The sequence below is a fragment of the Trachurus japonicus genome, chromosome 9 (genome assembly GCF_045865225.1).
Source record: "Trachurus japonicus isolate A0001 chromosome 9, Traja_1.0".
Taxonomy (NCBI): Eukaryota; Metazoa; Chordata; class Actinopteri; order Carangiformes; family Carangidae; genus Trachurus; species Trachurus japonicus.
In genome coordinates, this window is record NC_140915.1 from 37,550,640 (window position 1) to 37,568,643 (window position 18,004).

Here is an 18,004-nt window from a genome sequence, read left to right on the forward strand (position 1 = left end):
TTCTTCATAAATCATCTTCTCTTTTGTCTGTGTGTCTGTGTATGTGGAGTGAAATGTTAAATCACATCCATGTAGCTCCTCCTCTTTGAGCTGCGACCGTGACGGTGACGAAGAGTCAAAACACCACAGAGCTGCGAGCCAGTCTGACACCAAACACAGAGCAGGGCTGAGGCTCTCCAGAGGATAGACGAGGACAACAGGGGACCAAGTGCGAGAATAAGGATCAACCTCAACTCACACGGACCTGTGATGTTTCTACTGTAGGATTTATTCTGGTGTTTGTGAGTAGACTGAACCGGTTTTTCTTCCCAACTGTTTTGTAGCACTATGAAGACTTCAAGTTGTGAACTGTCCACTTTAGATATGTGTTTCTCTTTGTTGTTAGTCGATTGAATAGTTTATGTCAGAGTAACAACAACAATGGTTGAACCAGTGGGGTTTGTGGAGGCATGGAGAGCCCAGTTCCCAGAGTCTGATCCCCCGTGTATGGAGCTGACCACAATGGGGGACATTGAACAGGAGCTGGACAAGTGCAAGACGTCTATCAGGCAGCTGGAGAAGGACGTAAACAAGGAGCGCTTTCGGATGATCTACCTGCAGACTCTGCTGGCGAAAGAGAGGAAGTCTTATGATGGGCAGAGATGGGGATTTAAAAGGGCGCCCCAGGCGAGGGATGGAGAAGTGCCCAGTGGCCCAGACTGCCAGAGGTCCCACACGGATGAGGTGTCAGCGGAGCAGCAGCAGCAGAGGGGGCATGTGAAGACAGCGAGGTGTAAACCACATCCAGAGGGAGAGGTGGACGGTGCCTCCCCGGCCATACAGAAAGGTGGGATGTCACCCGTCCGCCAGGACTCGGAGATTCCAGATTTCCCGGTGGGCTCGGGGTCAGTGGCAGCACTGAGGTCCAACTTTGAACGCATCAGGAGAGCCAACTCTCACACAGCCGGAGATGGCAAAGGACTGTCTGTGGTGGGCGGCCAGGAGAAACCGTTCTACGTGAACATGGAGTACCACAACGAGCGGGGGCTGGTCAAAGTCAACGACAGGGAGGTCTCGGACAAGATCAGCACCCTGGGTTGTCAGGCCATGCAGATAGAGAGAAAAAGATCCCTGCACTCGCTGCCAGGGAACCTGTCGGCCGCCACGGGGGACATCAGCAAGGCTGTTCAGAGAGGAAGGTCGACCGAGGGGAACTGCAGCTACAATGGCTCGTACGATGACGCCGAGGTCAGCCCTCACTTCCTGAAAGACGGAGTGACCCGCTCTACTGGGGGGAAGTCCGAGCGGCAGCCAGTCGAGTGCCAGCCTTACACCAGCGTGTACGTCGGGGGGATGATGGCAGACGGGGACACTCGAGTCATCCACATCAGGGACCACAGTGTGGAGGAGGAGGCGCACCTCACTTGGCCGAGGCGCTCCTACTCTCCCGGCAGCTTCGACGACGGAGGCGGGGGCTACACGCCGGACTGCAGCTCCAACGAGAACCTGACATCCAGCGAGGAGGACTTCTCCTCGGGCCAGTCCAGCCACGTGTCCCCCAGCCCCACCACCTATCAGATGTACAGGGAGAAAAGCCGCTCGCCCTCGCAGCACTCACAGCAGTCGTTCGAGAGCAGCAGCCCGCCCACGCCTCTCTCTCAGAAGCGTCTGAAGCAGCAGGTGGTGGTGTCCGAGGCCTCCATCATCGGGGTCCGTAAAACGGGCCATATCTGGCCCAGCGATGGCGAATCCACCACGTCCAGCAGGACCTCTCATGACAACAGCGTCCAAGGAGATCTGGGTAGGTCCGCAAGGCACACCGCACACACAACACAGATGTTCCTCAGGCCTTTCATGGTCAGGATTAAAAACTAAAAAGTGTTCTAATGGGTAGATGATAAAGTACTAAAAAGCACATGAAAAGCTCTCTCTAATCACTGTCTGAAAGATGTCTGTACTTGCCCCGGCTGGCCTTGATTCCAGAGTAACTCACTCATGTGTAAAATGCACCTGCAATCTCTTTCATGAAGTCCCACTGTTTTGACCCGATGCACTAAATCCATCCTAAAATATTTTCCGGCATCCAGATTAATATGCACTTTATATTTAATGCATGTGTCATCTTTTTTTTTTTTCTTGTGGTTTTGCAGCTGGTTTACTTGAGAGAACTAAGCTGTGATGATTGAGGTGGCCTACAAAAAAAAAGAGGCCAGGTTCCATAAAGTATCTGTTCTTCTGATCCCATTAAAGAGACCCTGAGAAGTTTGCTTTTGGTTATAAAAGAGTCTCATAGTGATGTGGATGAATCTACATTACCCACACTTATTAATGGGTCCATTTTCAATAAATATATCGTTTTGTCTTTATAGTTATTTCGTGGTCGACTCGCCCAGCATTTCCTAGTTTTAGTTTTCCGGATGCTGCCCGGCGGGTCATGTGAATAATGCCGCCGGATCGCTAGTTGGCATAGTTTATGGTCGGAACTACGACGTTATCTGATCGTCTTCAAACCTCCGACTATAAATTCTTGATCAATGAAAACATTCTTGGTCTGTCTTGCCAAGAATTTCACCGTGCGCGCGGAGGCTCATGGGAAATGTAGTGTGAAAACACTTCACTTTCCAAAACTCCTCATAGTCCCTTTAATGAGAATTGTTTTCCTTCCTCACATGTGTCATCCATATCGAGTGTGTCAGGGATGTTAACTCTCTTATTTTAAGCATGATTAGGCTTTTCACAGAGTCATTGGACAGGTTGCCATGTCTGGCCCCGTGCAAAGTGATTCTAACATGACTGGATGGGGTAAGATTAGATCCACTTCACATATGCTGATTTTGAACATTAACGCTGTGGTTTTTCACAGCAGTCTTGTCTCTCCCCCTTTGTGAGCAGTACACCCCCCCTCCCCTCTCTTTCCCATCCCCTTCTGCTCTTTGCCCGCTGAGTGCTGCTGCACTATCACAGAGATGCTCTGACTGAGACAGCGGCTGTGCCCCCCGGGCGTCCCAGTCGCTCGGCCCTGTCCACCCTGAGTGTTTTCGTGTCAGCACGCATCAGTGTTGTTGTCCTCGGTGCGGAGTAATTAACTTAAAGGGGTTTGTCTAGCGTGATAAATTTAGGGAGGCTCTTTGTTACAGGAGGCCGGTAGGAAAAAGCCCTGACAACTCACTCAAAAAAAAAAAGAGGATCAAGGGGGCTTAAAGTGTGTCACGCGGCTTCCAATCAAAACGCCCGCCATCACTGTTTCCTGTTGTTATGTATGGACACAATAGGGGAATCACTCATTGAGCACGAGTATTGACATGTTAACAATATAACAATGTTAAGTGGGATAAGGAGAGTGGTCTGGGCCATGCGGTAAAGCCAAGGACAGAAGGAGAGGCGGGAGCAAGTGTTCCCCAGTTTGTCAGTGCGAGTGACAACACGAGGACACACATTGTTGCCAGCTGAGGCCAAACGTTTCAGCAAAAGAGGGATTGGGACACACAACACGAGCGCGTATTAAAGATCGGAGCTGGAAAAAAACTGTCCCGTCTCTCTACCCAGAAAAGCACGTTATCCACTGTGCGGTCAGATTAAAGCAGATGAGCAGAATGGTGTGTTGTTATATAAGGTGATCCCAAAGCAAAGCTCCCTGACACAAAGCATGTGACAAACAAGCAGATAGTCTGTGATATAATCGGCGTGAAGTGTAAGCTAGCACGCTGTTCAGATGACTGACTGAAAGGTCTAAATCCATTGGAGCTGGCGCTGCGTCGCCGCGCCATTTGTCACCGAGCGACGCCAGACATGCTGTCGATATGTTTCTGTACTGCTTTGTTCACGCTTCTTTTTTCTTAATCGTGCAGAGAAAGAACTATAAAGCAAATGCACATGATGTTTATGTTTTTCTTTTTGTCCCTTCTGTTCTTTTTGTTTCTCTTTTCTTTTTTCAGCATGCCATAAAAGTTCCTCCTATTCCAATGTGCACTTATGTATAGTTAGATGATGGACAAATGGTAATAGTAAGGGGATTGTTGTTGTTGTTGAGATATCCTGACTTTATTCCAATACAATACATCCTTAAGTACAACCACATCATATTCCAGGTAGCTTTGTATTCTCCAGGCCCAGGCTCATTACCCTGGCGACATCGTGGTGCTCCTCCAGAGCCAAGACATCATACAGCTTAAGAAAAAATAAATACACTTAACCGTCTTTATTCAAATCTTTCAACTTTGTCTCACTTAAATTCTCAGTTGTCATAGCGATAAAGACCATGCGATGCGGTTAAAAGCTTTGTCAAACCACTGTTTATGCGGTGGAGGGTGAACTGTGAGTGGTGTTATCCCGTGACCGACAGACTCCTCCTGCGTTAAATCAGTGGAGTTCCCCATTTTAATGAAGCCTGTCCTGCTAGACACCCTCTGTTGGAAGCGCCACGCTGCAGACTGGGCTGAGCGGTGCAGCGTTTGTCCAGGAGAGGAGACTTGTTGCTGACATAATGGCACAGCTGCCTCATGCGGCCCTTTTGCTTTGTGGATTACCAGAAGTCTGGATTTATTTTCTGATGTTGTAATAACATTACTGTGCACGTTGCTGGATCAGGCCAAGGGTAGGGAGCCGGTCTGAGACAAGTTTGTGCAATAAACTGCTCTTTGTTGTGGTTAGTGACTTTTAGGGAGCAGTTGGAAAGTCTTTTTTTTTTGTATTTTATCACAAAGCGCTGCGGTATTCACTAAAATCTATTAAATCAGCCTAGTAAAGCTAAATTAATCTCAGCGTTGTGAAGGCGCTTTGTGCTGCAGTTAGCCATGCTTTGTGTGACCTTCAGACAAAGTAATGTAAAGTGTACTGTACAATAAACATCAGTGGTTTCACCTATATTAAACTTTCTGGGCTGTTGCTGGGCTTTGCTGGGCAGAATGCTGTGTTTATGTCCTGCATCCTGCCGAGGGAATATGTGAACTCTGCAGAAGCCACAGTGTTGACATTGTCCTTGCTGCTGTTGTGTGAGGATTTAAAGGTCTGGTGTGGTAGCAGTCTGTTTCTGCTTTAAAAAAAAAGACTGATTTTCCATCAAAAACGCAGACTGACTGACAAAAACAAACATGTACATGTGCTACTGCTGCTGCTGCTGCTGCTGCTGCCACTGGGCTGTGTGAAATGGCCAGTCTAAAACTGACACATCCCAGGGGACTTTTTTTTTTTTTTCTATGAATAGAAGAATAAGTGTTGTCTCCTTGTTTCTGGTTATCTAGGCCATTTGTCAAGCCTGGCTGTGAATAGAGCTGCTGATTAGCTGTGGGCCTTTAAGGAGGCCACCTCTCTGATGGGTCTATTTTGCCATAATTAATTATCATCATGACATTGACGTGCCTGTGGCCACGGCTTGCTGTTGTGGCTGAGGAAGGACCCGGGCGTGTAGGCTGTCTACTGGTTAATGTACTGCAGCGAGCCCACGCGCAGAGGAAGAGGTCGGCCAACGGGGGAAATAACAAACCCCCGTTAGTTTAATCGTAATCGCTCTGCAAAATCAAGGTGATTGTCTTCTAGGACGTGTTTAAAGGGATAGTTCAACATTTTGGCAAATTCGCCTATTGCAATAATCCCTGTAGTCGTAGGTTCATTATTACCTTTAATTGCCGGTGCAAGCTGTTTTTAGATCAGCGGGGCAGCGGGAGCTCTGCACGGCACGCAGTATTTCTGGGCTTTCCCTCATCAAACTCATCAAATACACAATCCAACAACTCCAAAACACTCTCCCGGACAAGTTGTGACCTGCACATTTACCACATTACGAGTTGCTTTTCGAGGCAATTGTGTAGCTGAAACTACATTCCCAACAGGGATGCTCGGCAGAGTGACTTCAAAAGTAGTATTTGCTTAATTTGTCGTAATGTTACATACGTAGCGTGGCGAATGTGCAGGTCACAACTTGTCCGCGAGAGTGTTTTGGAGTTGTTGGATTGTGTATTTAGTTTGATGAGGGAAACATAGAAATGCCATTAGCCTCCGTTGCATCAGCTGAGCAGCTCACGTCTCTGCCCTGCCGATCTCAAAACAGCTTGCATCGACAATTAAAGGTAATGAACCTACTGCTAAAACTGTAGGGATTATGGCAATAGGCGAATTTGCCAGAATGTTGAACTATCCCTTTAAGCTGAACTCGCCCTGGCCAGGACGTGGCACAGTTTCTGCAGGTAGACGAGGTCCGTCTGGGATGGCTGTGACATTAATAGAAAGTGTCTGCCTGGAAGGTGATGAAGGCTGTATGAATGTGTTGGCCTCAGCCCAGAGGTAGGCACTGCCTGCTGCCTCAGCAGAAGTCACACCGGCGCTGGTTTCGCACTCCCAGTTAATTGCAGACTCATGAATATTTGAGGTCCCCCTAGGAAGCCCAGACAGGCCTATCATTGTACCTGAATGTCAACATCTGAGGTTCGGTGGTCAAGGAAGCTAAAGAATTCAGCCTCTCCCTTTCCTAGAGTAAATGTAGGCCTACTAGAGGAAGTGCTGTCAGCAGCCAAGCTCGCCTGTGTGTGTGTGTGTGTGTGTGTGTGTGTGTGTGTGTGTGTGTGTGTGTGTGTGTGTGTGTGTGTGTGTGTGTGTGTGTGTGTGTGTGTGTGTGTGTGTGTGTGTGTGTGTGTGTGTGTGTGTGTGTGTGTGTGTGTGTGTGTGTGTGTGTGTGTGTGTGTGTAAGGAAGACACCTGTTCTTCTGAGCAGTGTACTGGGTAGAGTGGTCAAAAGCTGGCAGGCCATCAGTACACCAGGCCAGGCATCGGCAGCTGCTCTCACAGTAAAAAGTCATGAATAGCCTTTTTGTTCTGTTTTCATCCTATCAGAAGAGAGAGCAAAAACACCAAGCAAGACCGCTCACTCTAGATTTTCCTGTTCGCCTCCCCTCCATCCACATAACCAACACTTACGTTTCCATAGATAAACCTTCCTAGAAAAAAAAAATCCCTGGCATGTTTATTATGAGCCTGCAGGCCTCCCTCGGCTCAGTGATCCTCCCTCGTGCTCTGCCTCAGCACTCGGCTCCTGCAATCTCAGCTCCCCTCCCTGGTCCCACTCAAAGGGCCCTCTGTGCTGCTGGCTGGCAGGCCAAGTGTTTATGGAATGTCTCAGCTGCTCGTGGGGCGTGTGTGTATGTGTGTGTGTTGAGGAGGGGGGGGTTAATGAAATGTTAAGTGTTGTATGAGTTCACCTCTCTCACAACAGCCTGACCCATGGAGCTTGTTGTGTCACCGGTCAACAGCAGAGTTTGTTTTCCTCAAAATGTTGGCTGGCTAACTCGGCATCCAGACATTTAAAGCGGCGGTCCAGTGGTTTGTTGTTGTATTTCCATAGATAGACTTCCATAAAATCATCTTTGTTGTCCTTAGAGCAACAGATAAAAAAACAAGTGGACCAAACTCACAGTAGCATCACCGGCAGAAGGCACCTCCTATTTTTGCTTTGAAGCAGCAGACCCCTTTACTTGATTACACTGAATCATCCTGAACCGACATGATGCTGCCCTTAGTGTATGATCTTAGATAACATACCGGTGGTTTTGCATCAGAGGCATGGCATGTATACAACAGCATCTGTGTCTGTCCCACCCTTCCAGATGTCCCCTCTGGCTGCCGGCATCAAGCTGAACCAATGATGTGCAGTATTGAAGAGGCTCTTTATTAGGTGCTACATATGTCCTGACATTTCAACTCTACTATAGGCCAACCCCTAAAAACACTATACCCTATAACCCATAATGTATCCCAACAGCATCTGTTCGCTGCAGGGTAAATGCCCACGTCCTTAAACCACCCAATTTGTAACTGAGCACATTATATAACATGACAAAAAAATTGCAAGTTGTAATAAATGTTGGAGCTCAGACAGCCCTGGTGACATCATAAGGAGTTATTTTTGAGGACTTGACAGAGCTGCAGAAGAAATGATCCAGACTTTTTTTTTTTTTTAATTTTCATTGACTCATAAGTTTTGTAATTTAGTAAAACAGTCCAAACAATTTGTAAATGTGATGATCTGATTCACTGACCACTGATCAGTCGGCTTTGACCAACTTGTGGCATGTAAAAACCTATGTTGCCGGGCAGATTATATCTTAGCCAATCACATTAAAGCACATCAGGTGAGGCCTGTCCACAAATATTTAATTCTATTCAGACATGCAAATGAATATTTGATCATACCTGGAGGTCACTATGGCTGTTCATGTGACTGGTTACTTTTCTTGTGCTCATCATTTCCCTATAATAAGCAACATCAGCAGTTATGTTTGTGTGCACTTAAAAAAAAAAGACTTTGTGGCTGAATACTGGCCAGGCTCCAGGATAATTTATAGGCTTTTCAAAACAACCATTGCAATCATAATAATTCCCTAATGTAATAACCTAATAAGACTTAATAGCTACCGTTTCACATTAGACATGCTGCTATTTCCTACCGCGTCCATAAAGCTAATCTGTGTGTAGCTTAACGCGTGCATACACTCCATTGTCTGTTTATGTTCACAGACTGGAACAATTATTGGGCTTTGATTCCCTCTGTTACAAGCAGCAGTCTGACCACCCTGGGGCCTCATTTATCAAAGAGCGTGTAAAAGTCCTCTTAAATTTTCAGTACGACGGAAAGGCAAAATGTGCGTACGACCAAAAAATATACACTCTTTTCAGATCTATCAAACTCCGCGTACACACGGCTGCACGGTATTTCCCTTGATAGATCACACCGGACCTGAGAAAAGCGTGGATGAGAACACGCCTCATACCCAGCCCCCTAAACGGCCCCACGCAACCATATGTGGTCAATGCAAATCAGTTACGTGCATATTAAGTAGCCATGTGCACTCTGGAAACGTGTGGAATGACGTCAGTGGAAGACGGTGAAGACAACAGACAGACGGAGAGCGGAGAAAGAAGCGGAATTTCTCTGAAAGCGAGATACACGATAACACGGCAATATCAGTCAGAAACATCATCTTGCATTGAAAGGCTTCAATAAAAACAAAAAACTCCCAAATCTAAATGAAACAGAACAGAAAGAAGAAGAATCATATTTATTCTGCCCCTTATTTTAGATTATGTCATAATAATTTAAAGCAGGGTTTCCACTGCCAGTTAGTATTACTTTGCACCCCTTTCCACTAACCCCCAACTTCCGTTCACTGGAAGACTTTGATTTTCATTTGTGCATATGCTATATGCTATATATTAAAAAAAAAAAACATTGAAGTCCACCAGTCTGTGACTTTTCCTAAAATGATGTTGGGCAGCACCCATTTTTGTTAAATACAATAAATATTATTCACACAAAAAATATCGATCATGTTTTCTCATTTGCTTTGATTTGCGCCGACATTATTGGACTTGCTGCTTGCTTGTGTGTGTCCAGTCTGGCTACGTAACACACGCACGTCGCAGAAATTATTTTCCAGACTGGACAGACGGGTTGTGGAAGAGGTGTAGCCTACATGCAGGGGAAAAATATCAATATGATATCAAAAGAAAACGAAATTCGTTTTATAAAGCCAGTATTTAGGAGCAAACTAGTGTAAATGCACAGGGGAAAAATCTGAGTCGCTGTGCTTTTCATGTAAAGTGCCGACGTCAACACGTGTGCGGTGGTGGTGGTGGGGGGGGGGGGTCATCATCACCACCACTTGCTACTTCAAACAGTGTCCGCGCTCCTCTCTCCCTCTCACACTGCAGTTCTTTGACTCTGCAGCGGCGTCGCCAATTCCTCTTGTTCTTCAAAAAGCGTGTAAATGCCGGTACGCCATGGTCGGACTGGTCGTAAATTTTTGCACTTACTCCCGACAAGTTTTGGTTTGATAGATCCCAAATTAGGCGGAGAAAAGTGCGTACGCACAAAATGGGGGAAAGAGCGTGTAAAAAAGCGTGTATCCACAATGATAAATGAGGCCCCTGAGCTATTTCAATGCACACTGATTAGTAGGTGTGCTGGGCTGGGCCGCCACTTCTGACCTACACTGCTCAATGACTGGCACTAATTTTAGGCTGCGCCACTGTACACATCAGAGGATGCTGGTGGGCCTCGCTGCCTCCACGGGGCCCTGCGGTCTGAAGGGCCTCCTCCAGCCAGCAGACACTACAGATGAGCCAGGATGTGATGATGATGATGATGATGATGTGTTAGTTTACATTTTTACATTTTTGCCAAACACACAGCCTGTGTTTGTAATTAGCACAACAGACACCGCAGTTACAGTATGAGGTTAAAGGGACACTCCACTGGTTTTACTTGTCAAAATCAATCTAGTACTTCTGGTGAGGACTACACAGCCTGTGAGTTGTTTATTGTCCTCTATGGCTCTGTAGGACCTTTGTAAAGTCTGTAAGTAACATCATGTGAGTAACCCCAAGTTTGGGCTTGGAGAATACTTTTTCGCCATGCTAGCTGGGTGGTCGGAGGATTGGGATGTTGCTCATCCAGTCATCGCTTTTTATTTAGTCCCTAAAGACGGTCGCCATCCCCACAGACTGACGCCTTTGGTTATTCCTTGTTAAAATTGTCTGGGGCCATCATGAAGTTGACATTTTTGGTTTGGAGTTAGACCCTTAAAGAGACCCAGAGGAGTTTGCTTTTGGTTATAAAATGTGGATTAATCTACATTACCCACACTTGTTACTGGGTCCATTTTCGATAACTATATAAGAATTTCACGTGCATGCGGAGGCTCATGGGAAATGTAGTGTGAAAACGCTTCAGCTTTCCGAAAGTCCTCGTAAATATAAAATATATTGGTATGAAAGATGGTACAGTATTAGCCTCATGATTATGTTCATTTGTCTTCTTCTTCAGTTAGATATTTATTTTTACTTCTTTTTAACAGACAAAAGAACATTTTTTACCTTTGATATGTTTCAACTGCAGTGGGCAGTCTTCCTCAGAAGTCAGCTAATGGCTGTAACGTTGTCATATTAGCTGATGTTACCAGGCGTGGCCAACCTGTCCACGCCTCCCGCTGTCCGACGTTCTTTGGAATAGAGAGTCCCAGGTGTGTGTGAGCATGAATGCTCCCTCATCTCTGGTCATGGTGTTGTTGGCCCGTTTTCTAAATTTCTATTGCCTCCTTCACCCATCGCCTGTGTTTGTGTGGTTCTGACCCGATGATTTTGGCTCTATCCCACTCCATGATGTGGTTATTTCTCTTGCAGTGGTCTGATATGGCTGATGATTTCAATGTTTCCTGTTCTGCTTTGTCCTTTTTTGTTCTTGTGAGTCTCCCCATCGTCTCCTATTTCACTTCTGAGGAAGACTGCACACTGCAGTCAAAAGTAAAAAAAAAAATCATTTTGTCTGTTAAAAACAAGTTTAAAAAAAACAGTTTGTAATGATTATTTCATAGCGTGGTGAATGTGCAGGTCAAAACTTGTCCACGAGAGCATTTTGGAGTTGCTGGATTGTGTATTTGATGAGTTTGATGAGAGACGGGTACCTGTACCATTCACCTCCATTGTGTTCGCTGAGCAGCTCATGTTTCTGCCCTGCTGATCTCTAAACAACATGCACCAATAAATAAAGGTAATGAACCTAGGGATTATGGCAATAGGCAAATTTGCCAAAATGCAGAACTATCTCTTTAAAGGTTTCACTATGAGCATGTTAGCATGCTGACATTCATATGTAGCTCAAAGTGCTGCAGCCTCAAAGCAGCTAACATGGCTGTAGAAGACCTATGTGATTGAATTGGTATAGTGGACTGACAATATGTTGCAGAGTTGCATTATGGGGCTTGACACTCAACCTATTTAGACAATTTAAAAAATCAGTTTCCTCATTAGTGGCGGGATTCTGATGACCTAATGTGCAAAGTGCGTTACACATAAATCTGTTGAGATGTTTCCATTTGCCAAGAAGTGAGGAAAACAGCACGGGCCACTGTCCGGGGTCACTGCATCAAGTGTTTGAAAAAGCATCATCCTTTAACTGGCTCCCCTCTTTGCTCTCTCTGCCACCACCGTTTCCCCAGCGACCGCACAGTCTGGAGGAGAATCCATTTGCTGGAGCCATAAAGTGGTGCTAAGCTTTTAACAACATCTCACATTGGCATCTACCGCTGCTTTTATTCCAAAGGTGCAACTTTTCCCCAAATCTATACAGCCATTACAGAGGTGACAGTAAGGCTGTCCTTCATTGTTCCTATTTTCCTCCCACTGTGGTTTATTATAGATGCTTTAAATCTCAATTCCAAACCTTTCTACTGGATCGATCAACACATTTGCTCTGTGGCGTTTATTTTTGGGCGCTCACAATCTAACTGATGTCTGTCAGCTGACCGATCTCTGTGCAGATGGTCAATATGTTCACAGTGGGAAACAATAAGTGGGGTCCGATTCTCAGAGCAATACAAACAGGAGTCCGCTGCCCTTGAGCTATTTAAACCCACTGATCAGTGATCAGTCACTGTGGCAGCCTGGGCAGCACTTTGCCTTTTCACAGCTGAATTATGGACACTACTATTCTAGCTCCAGCTCTTTTCTGGGATCAGCCCATAAAGCTTTTTGCTTTTTATGTTTGGGAACCGTCGTCTTAATTGTTCCCATTACTCCAATCATGAATATTATAATATTAATTTACATAGATCCAATCTTTCACCTCTGGTTGTTTCCACAACCAGCAGCACAGTCAGAAACATCCCATGTTTCCTCTCTCTTTTGACTCTGTGTGTTGGCCTCGTGTGGGGAAATAAGGCCACATGATTATTTCTGTGATAGTGAATCTGCTGCTGTGATACTGTCTTGGCTGCACATCTGTCGCTCGCTCTCTGTCCGTTTATCGCAGTTCATCTCTGTGGATTAGGATTAGGGCCTCCGATGTGTCTTTGCTTTGTCATCAATGGGACAGCCAGTGTGCCTCCTTTTAATAAACTGCAGTAACGGTCATCTAAACATTACAGTCTTGTTTGCATGTTGCAGGAAGGAAAAGTGTTTCATGATGAGTGATTATTGTACAGTGTGCGCTGGAAACAAGGAGCCAGTTGTTTGACAAACTCTTTACATATCCTACTATTTTTAGGTGCTGTTGTTCAGGGTGGTGGAGCGGTGGAACAAAGACTCTGCTTTTTGGGGTCTAGAAAGGTGTTTGTTTTTTTTAGGGGGGGAGTGGTTGGGTGATTTACAGTAATCTGGCGTGCATCAGGCTTGTAGGAAAACAGCCAAATGAATTTCCTTCAAAAACACCAGAATTACAGAGTTCAGAGACAGTCCAAAACAAAATCAGCTTCTCTCTGATCCACGGCTCCGCACAGCTCACAGCAGCGACTGCTGGGCTCAGCAACGTTACGTAATGTCATTAGCATGTATTTATTACAGCTCTATTGCAAAGTTGAGACCATTTTAAGCTGCTGCTAGTTGGGTATGAGACAGGAAGAGAGAGGAGCTGCCACAATGACGGCCCCCCTCATGTGTGATGCTTAGACTGGATACAAGAAACAACATTGTCTCTTCTCTGTGACTTCTGTTGTCTTGCTTCCAGTATTAAAACTGTGTTTATGGAGAATTTTCACTCAATTGACTGAGGAATTAATATATTCAAGAATGACTATTTAAAAGTGAGATAGAAAAAAACTATCATCAGAATATTGCATGATGGATATCAGTATCAACATATGTGTGTTATAAGGCAGATAATGAAATCATTCTATTTGAACAGGTGTTTTTGAAATATTAGGAATTGAATGACATGAAGTTTAAATTTCATGATACAAGCGTGTTGGTTTTAAGGCAATATTGACTAAAATATAAAACTGAATGTGATAGATTAATAGATAAACAAGTTTGTTTTATATTACATTTGTTAATGTCCTATGTGTATGTTAAAAGTGAAAGTGTCTGATGTTACATATTTTAAACTCTGAAATGTCATTATTGGTCTTTGGCCTTAAAAAAACAGAACAACAGAACTTCTGTGTCACAAGTTAAGCAGGTCATTTGAGTTTTTTAAAGAACAGCCTTCACTTCAGTTTATTTGTTCAGCCCAAAGGTCACAAACTGTTTTACCATCAGGGCAAATGAAAGAAGGCAGGTTACACAGAGAAACAAGTTGTTGGAGCAAAATCTAAGAAAGGAGGAGAGGGTAAAAAAAAGTCAACTACACTTTGTGTCACAATGATTTACAGAAATAGTTTGATCTTTTCATTTATGCACAAGTTATTTTCTGCGAAGCCTTTGACTGCCAAAGGCACCTCAGCGTGAGCTGTAATGTAAACATGGTAGCTGTGACTGTAGATGTATTTGTATAACAGGTTTCAACACGTAAAGTCACAATGCTTAACACAGAACATAGAAGGCTTTAAAACAAAGTAGTATCATAGGACAATATAAGATAAGATACATCTTTATTTGTCATTGCACAGTCACACGCCATACAACAGTACAATGAAATTGGAACACTGTCCCATGTCGATGCAATATAAAACATTTCAAAATATAAAAATAACAATTACCGGTAAATAAACCATTGAATTAAAAAAAAACATATTTGATTAAAGACAACCTAAACCAAAAATTGACTTTTTGAAATGATTAACATGTCAATGTAGTGTTTGGGTTCTGCTACAAGACATTTCAGCAGTGAAGTTGCTAATGCAGCCACGACTGAGCATTTTAGATTTGAAAATGCAGTTTCAAAGCCAGAGTCTGAAAAAGTTGGATCAGTTTTTCAGCACCCAGTCAGGTTTAATACGTCAGCAACCAATCCCGTTGATTTTTTCTGCATCTCATTGTTGTCCACTATGATGATGACACTTCACATCTACTTATACAGAGTGAGTTTCATGTTTTGACATCGCCCCTCCGTCTTCCCTGCCCCCGCTGACGGGCACCGCCGTTACCGAGCAACCCGGTGGCGGGAGGCGGGAGTTTTGAGAGTTTTTTTAAACAACTTTTTTGTCGAAAAGCAATTTTAATCAAAACATAGTCATAGCAGAGCATTTTTACAAATTTTAAAATGCCTCTTTAGGGGGGCTTTAAATAAAGAGAAAAGTCCTGAGTCTTGATATAAAAGGGCAGACCTGTTGCAGCTCTGTCCCAGATATGTGCAGCATAACGCTGCTCTTCCATGTTTAGCTTCGACTCTGGGGACAGAAAGCAGACGTGTCCCAGACGACCTGGTGGTTCATAACTTCCAGCGCTTTGTGAGCCAACAGAGTCATTGTGACGTCAGGTCTTGGACAGATGGGAAGCCAGGTTGAACAGCTGAGAACTGGACTGGTCTTGTTTCTAGTGAGGACACCATCAGCTGCAGCTGTGTCATCCATTTGATTAGATTCTTGTAGAGAAACATGTACATCTTCCACATCCTTTGATACGCTCCTAACGTGACAGTAAACTGACTGTGTACTGGTTTCGAATGTGGCTTTTTTAAAGTAGTGGAGCTGAGACCACGACTACGCCAAGATTCCTGGCTTGGATTGTGGTTTTGTTTTTGTTTTTTTCACTGTTTGAAGCAGAGCGCTGTGACCACACATGAAAGTGTGTGACTGAGTGGGAGAGGGAGCTGTTTGTGAAAAGATGACCTTGCTCAGAAAGCCTGTTTCCGTTCCGAGGCAGATGAATTGCCGAATTTTCCCGGAGAGACCTGCATGGACACTTCCTCAGTAGCTGCGCTCGCGATGGCTCCAACAACAAGCTGCGCACTGAGGATCTATTGTGATGTCTTTCTCACACTGCTGCAGCCAAGTCAGCTCTTTATTAAAAAAAAAAAGAAGTTCCCATTTAAATGCACACAAACCAAAGCTGCAGAATGCACCTTTTAATCCTCTTTCTTACTTTTTCTACTTGTTTCCGGTGTTTTTCCAAGCTTTGGCTGTTTCTGGAGATAGTTTGTGGCTGTGAGGCCGCTGGCCGAGAGAGGATGTGTTATTCATCCGACGCTGGGCCTGATGTATAATCTCGCTGGGGCACAGAGTGGCCTTTCACATGGACTTCCCCCTGCGCTCTGAAGCTGCTTGGCCTGCGCTGCTCTCTTTCCTCAAGCAGTCAATACAGCTCTCCGCCTCTCTGCTGGGCCCAGTGTGTTTGCTTGACTCTTTTGTTGTGGCCTCTGTGGATGTCATCCTGTCACTCTGTCCGTCTTCCCGGCCCCCTCTCCAGGGTGACTCGGCTTTATCCTCCCCCAGTTTCCGGAATCCTCTCCTTCCTGTTTTTCAAACCGAGTTGAACCAGCTCTACTCTCGTACCTGCTCGATGCGTCTGACTCTGGCCCGTTCTGTCTCACTGAGGTTTGAAATCTCAGCTCTCTATCTTTCCGGCCGCCGACATCCTTGACGGCGATAATGATGATAATAAGGATGATGAGCGCCGATGTGTCAGAGGCGGCTGGCGGTAATTACAGGATGCAGAACCTGTTTATCCTCATCTTGAGGGTGTCCTAATAGTCTGAAATCACAGGGATGATGAGCACAACACACATTTCTCACTGTTCAACTTGTTTTTCAAGTGTCAGCATGGTTTGTGTGGCTATTTCCTTGAAGGATTCCTTCCTGAGCCTGGAGACGTCTTTGAATACAGTAGCACTTTGATTCTTTGTTATCTTAATACAATTCAAACACACTGTGAATATCAAAGCGGGCATGAACAGAGCACGTGTGTTGCCACGGCAGTTTCACAGACTTATCCACTTTGCTGGCACGAGCAGCTGTAGGCTGGCACAGGCCGTGTGGTAGATTTGTGTAGGTCACAGGTTTATGAAGGTTAAAACAGGCTGCGATATGAAGACAAATGGCAGTAAAGGACATGCTTAGTGTTTATTGTGTTTTCTATGATAGCTGCTGTTACACATGTTGGGTGTACAAGGGTAATACAAAATAACATTGTACAATATAACGCAATCTGGTCATGGCTGGATTAACACACCAGGGGTCCCTGGACAAATTGAACTGAGGGCCACTTTCCCCTTGTTCCTGCTCTGTGCACACAGCAGACCACACAGGGCTTGGATATGTCAAATGTGAGCATGATGTCAACAGACACCAATTATTTGATTGAAGTGATTTCAAAAACTGAAGCACTCACAAGGATGAAAAGTTAAAAAAAAAACTTTTAATTCAACATGGCTATTCAACAATGTTTCGGTGTTTCGACCATAGGCCTTTATCAGGGTTAGTATAAAATGGCCAACCATATGTTCACTCCTATATACAGTATAGTGTCAAAGATCACATGGTCAAACTGGACAGGCTACAGTCATACACATGCTACAACTGCATGTCAGTTGCAATGCACATCATAGTTTCAGCAGAGAAAGAAGAAAACAATAGAAAAACCCAAGTGATACAAAATACTAGACAATACAAAGTGCATAATATAAACAATATAAACCACTTTTGTACATTACATCAGTGGTTCTTGGGGGTCCCCAACTGTTGCTTGAAATTTTACCACTTTTCCCCAGAAATTCCTTTTTCTTCCATGAATTTCTCTATTTTTTTCCCAAAAAAATTCACGCCATTGGCCATAATTTGAATGTACATTGACTAAAAAAGTAACGTTATTCAGTTTCAAAGCAAAAATATTTCTGGTGTTTGTTTCAAAATGTTGTCCAATGGAGGGGTTTGTGGTCTAATTTGTTTCAGTTTAGGGGTCCTTGATGTAAAAAAGTTTGAGAACCACTGCATTAGATCACAAGAAGTACTCAGAGAGATACGTATATCCAAGACGAATCATTTGAGGGTTTTGTTTTTAGCCTCATATCATTTACCTTAAGAAGATGTTGAGGTGAACATGTCTGCAAGCAGTTTCCACAGAGCAACATCAGCATTGATGCTGGATTGATGTTCCTGGCAGGCTACCTGATGAATATTTGCTTAATTCTTATTCTCCTTTTAGCTCAGTTTTAGTCTGCGTTGACTCCTGAGGGAATATCAGACTCCTTAGAGGCTTCTGTATGTTTGTTTATTTCTCCAGAGGCCTTTTCTGAACAGGTAGTCCACAGTGTGTTTATTAGAGCTTTTCCTCTTCAAAGCTGCGCTCTGGTGCTGGAAACACTTGTCCCACAGGTTCCAGAGAAATG

At 44.6% G+C, this 18,004-nt stretch overlaps 1 protein-coding gene across 1 annotated transcript in view; it reads left to right on the forward strand.

Moving 5' to 3' along the window:
• Positions 1–140: 140 nt before the first annotated feature.
• LOC146982161 (breakpoint cluster region protein) overlaps positions 141–18,004 on the forward strand; it is a 38,159-nt gene continuing 20,295 nt past the window's right edge. The window contains exons 1-2 of the mRNA XM_085787740.1: positions 141–281; positions 386–1,780. Coding sequence (XP_085643866.1) covers positions 421–1,780 — 1,360 coding nt within the window. The 5' untranslated portion in view covers positions 141–281; positions 386–420. The remainder of the gene's footprint in view (positions 282–385; positions 1,781–18,004) is intronic.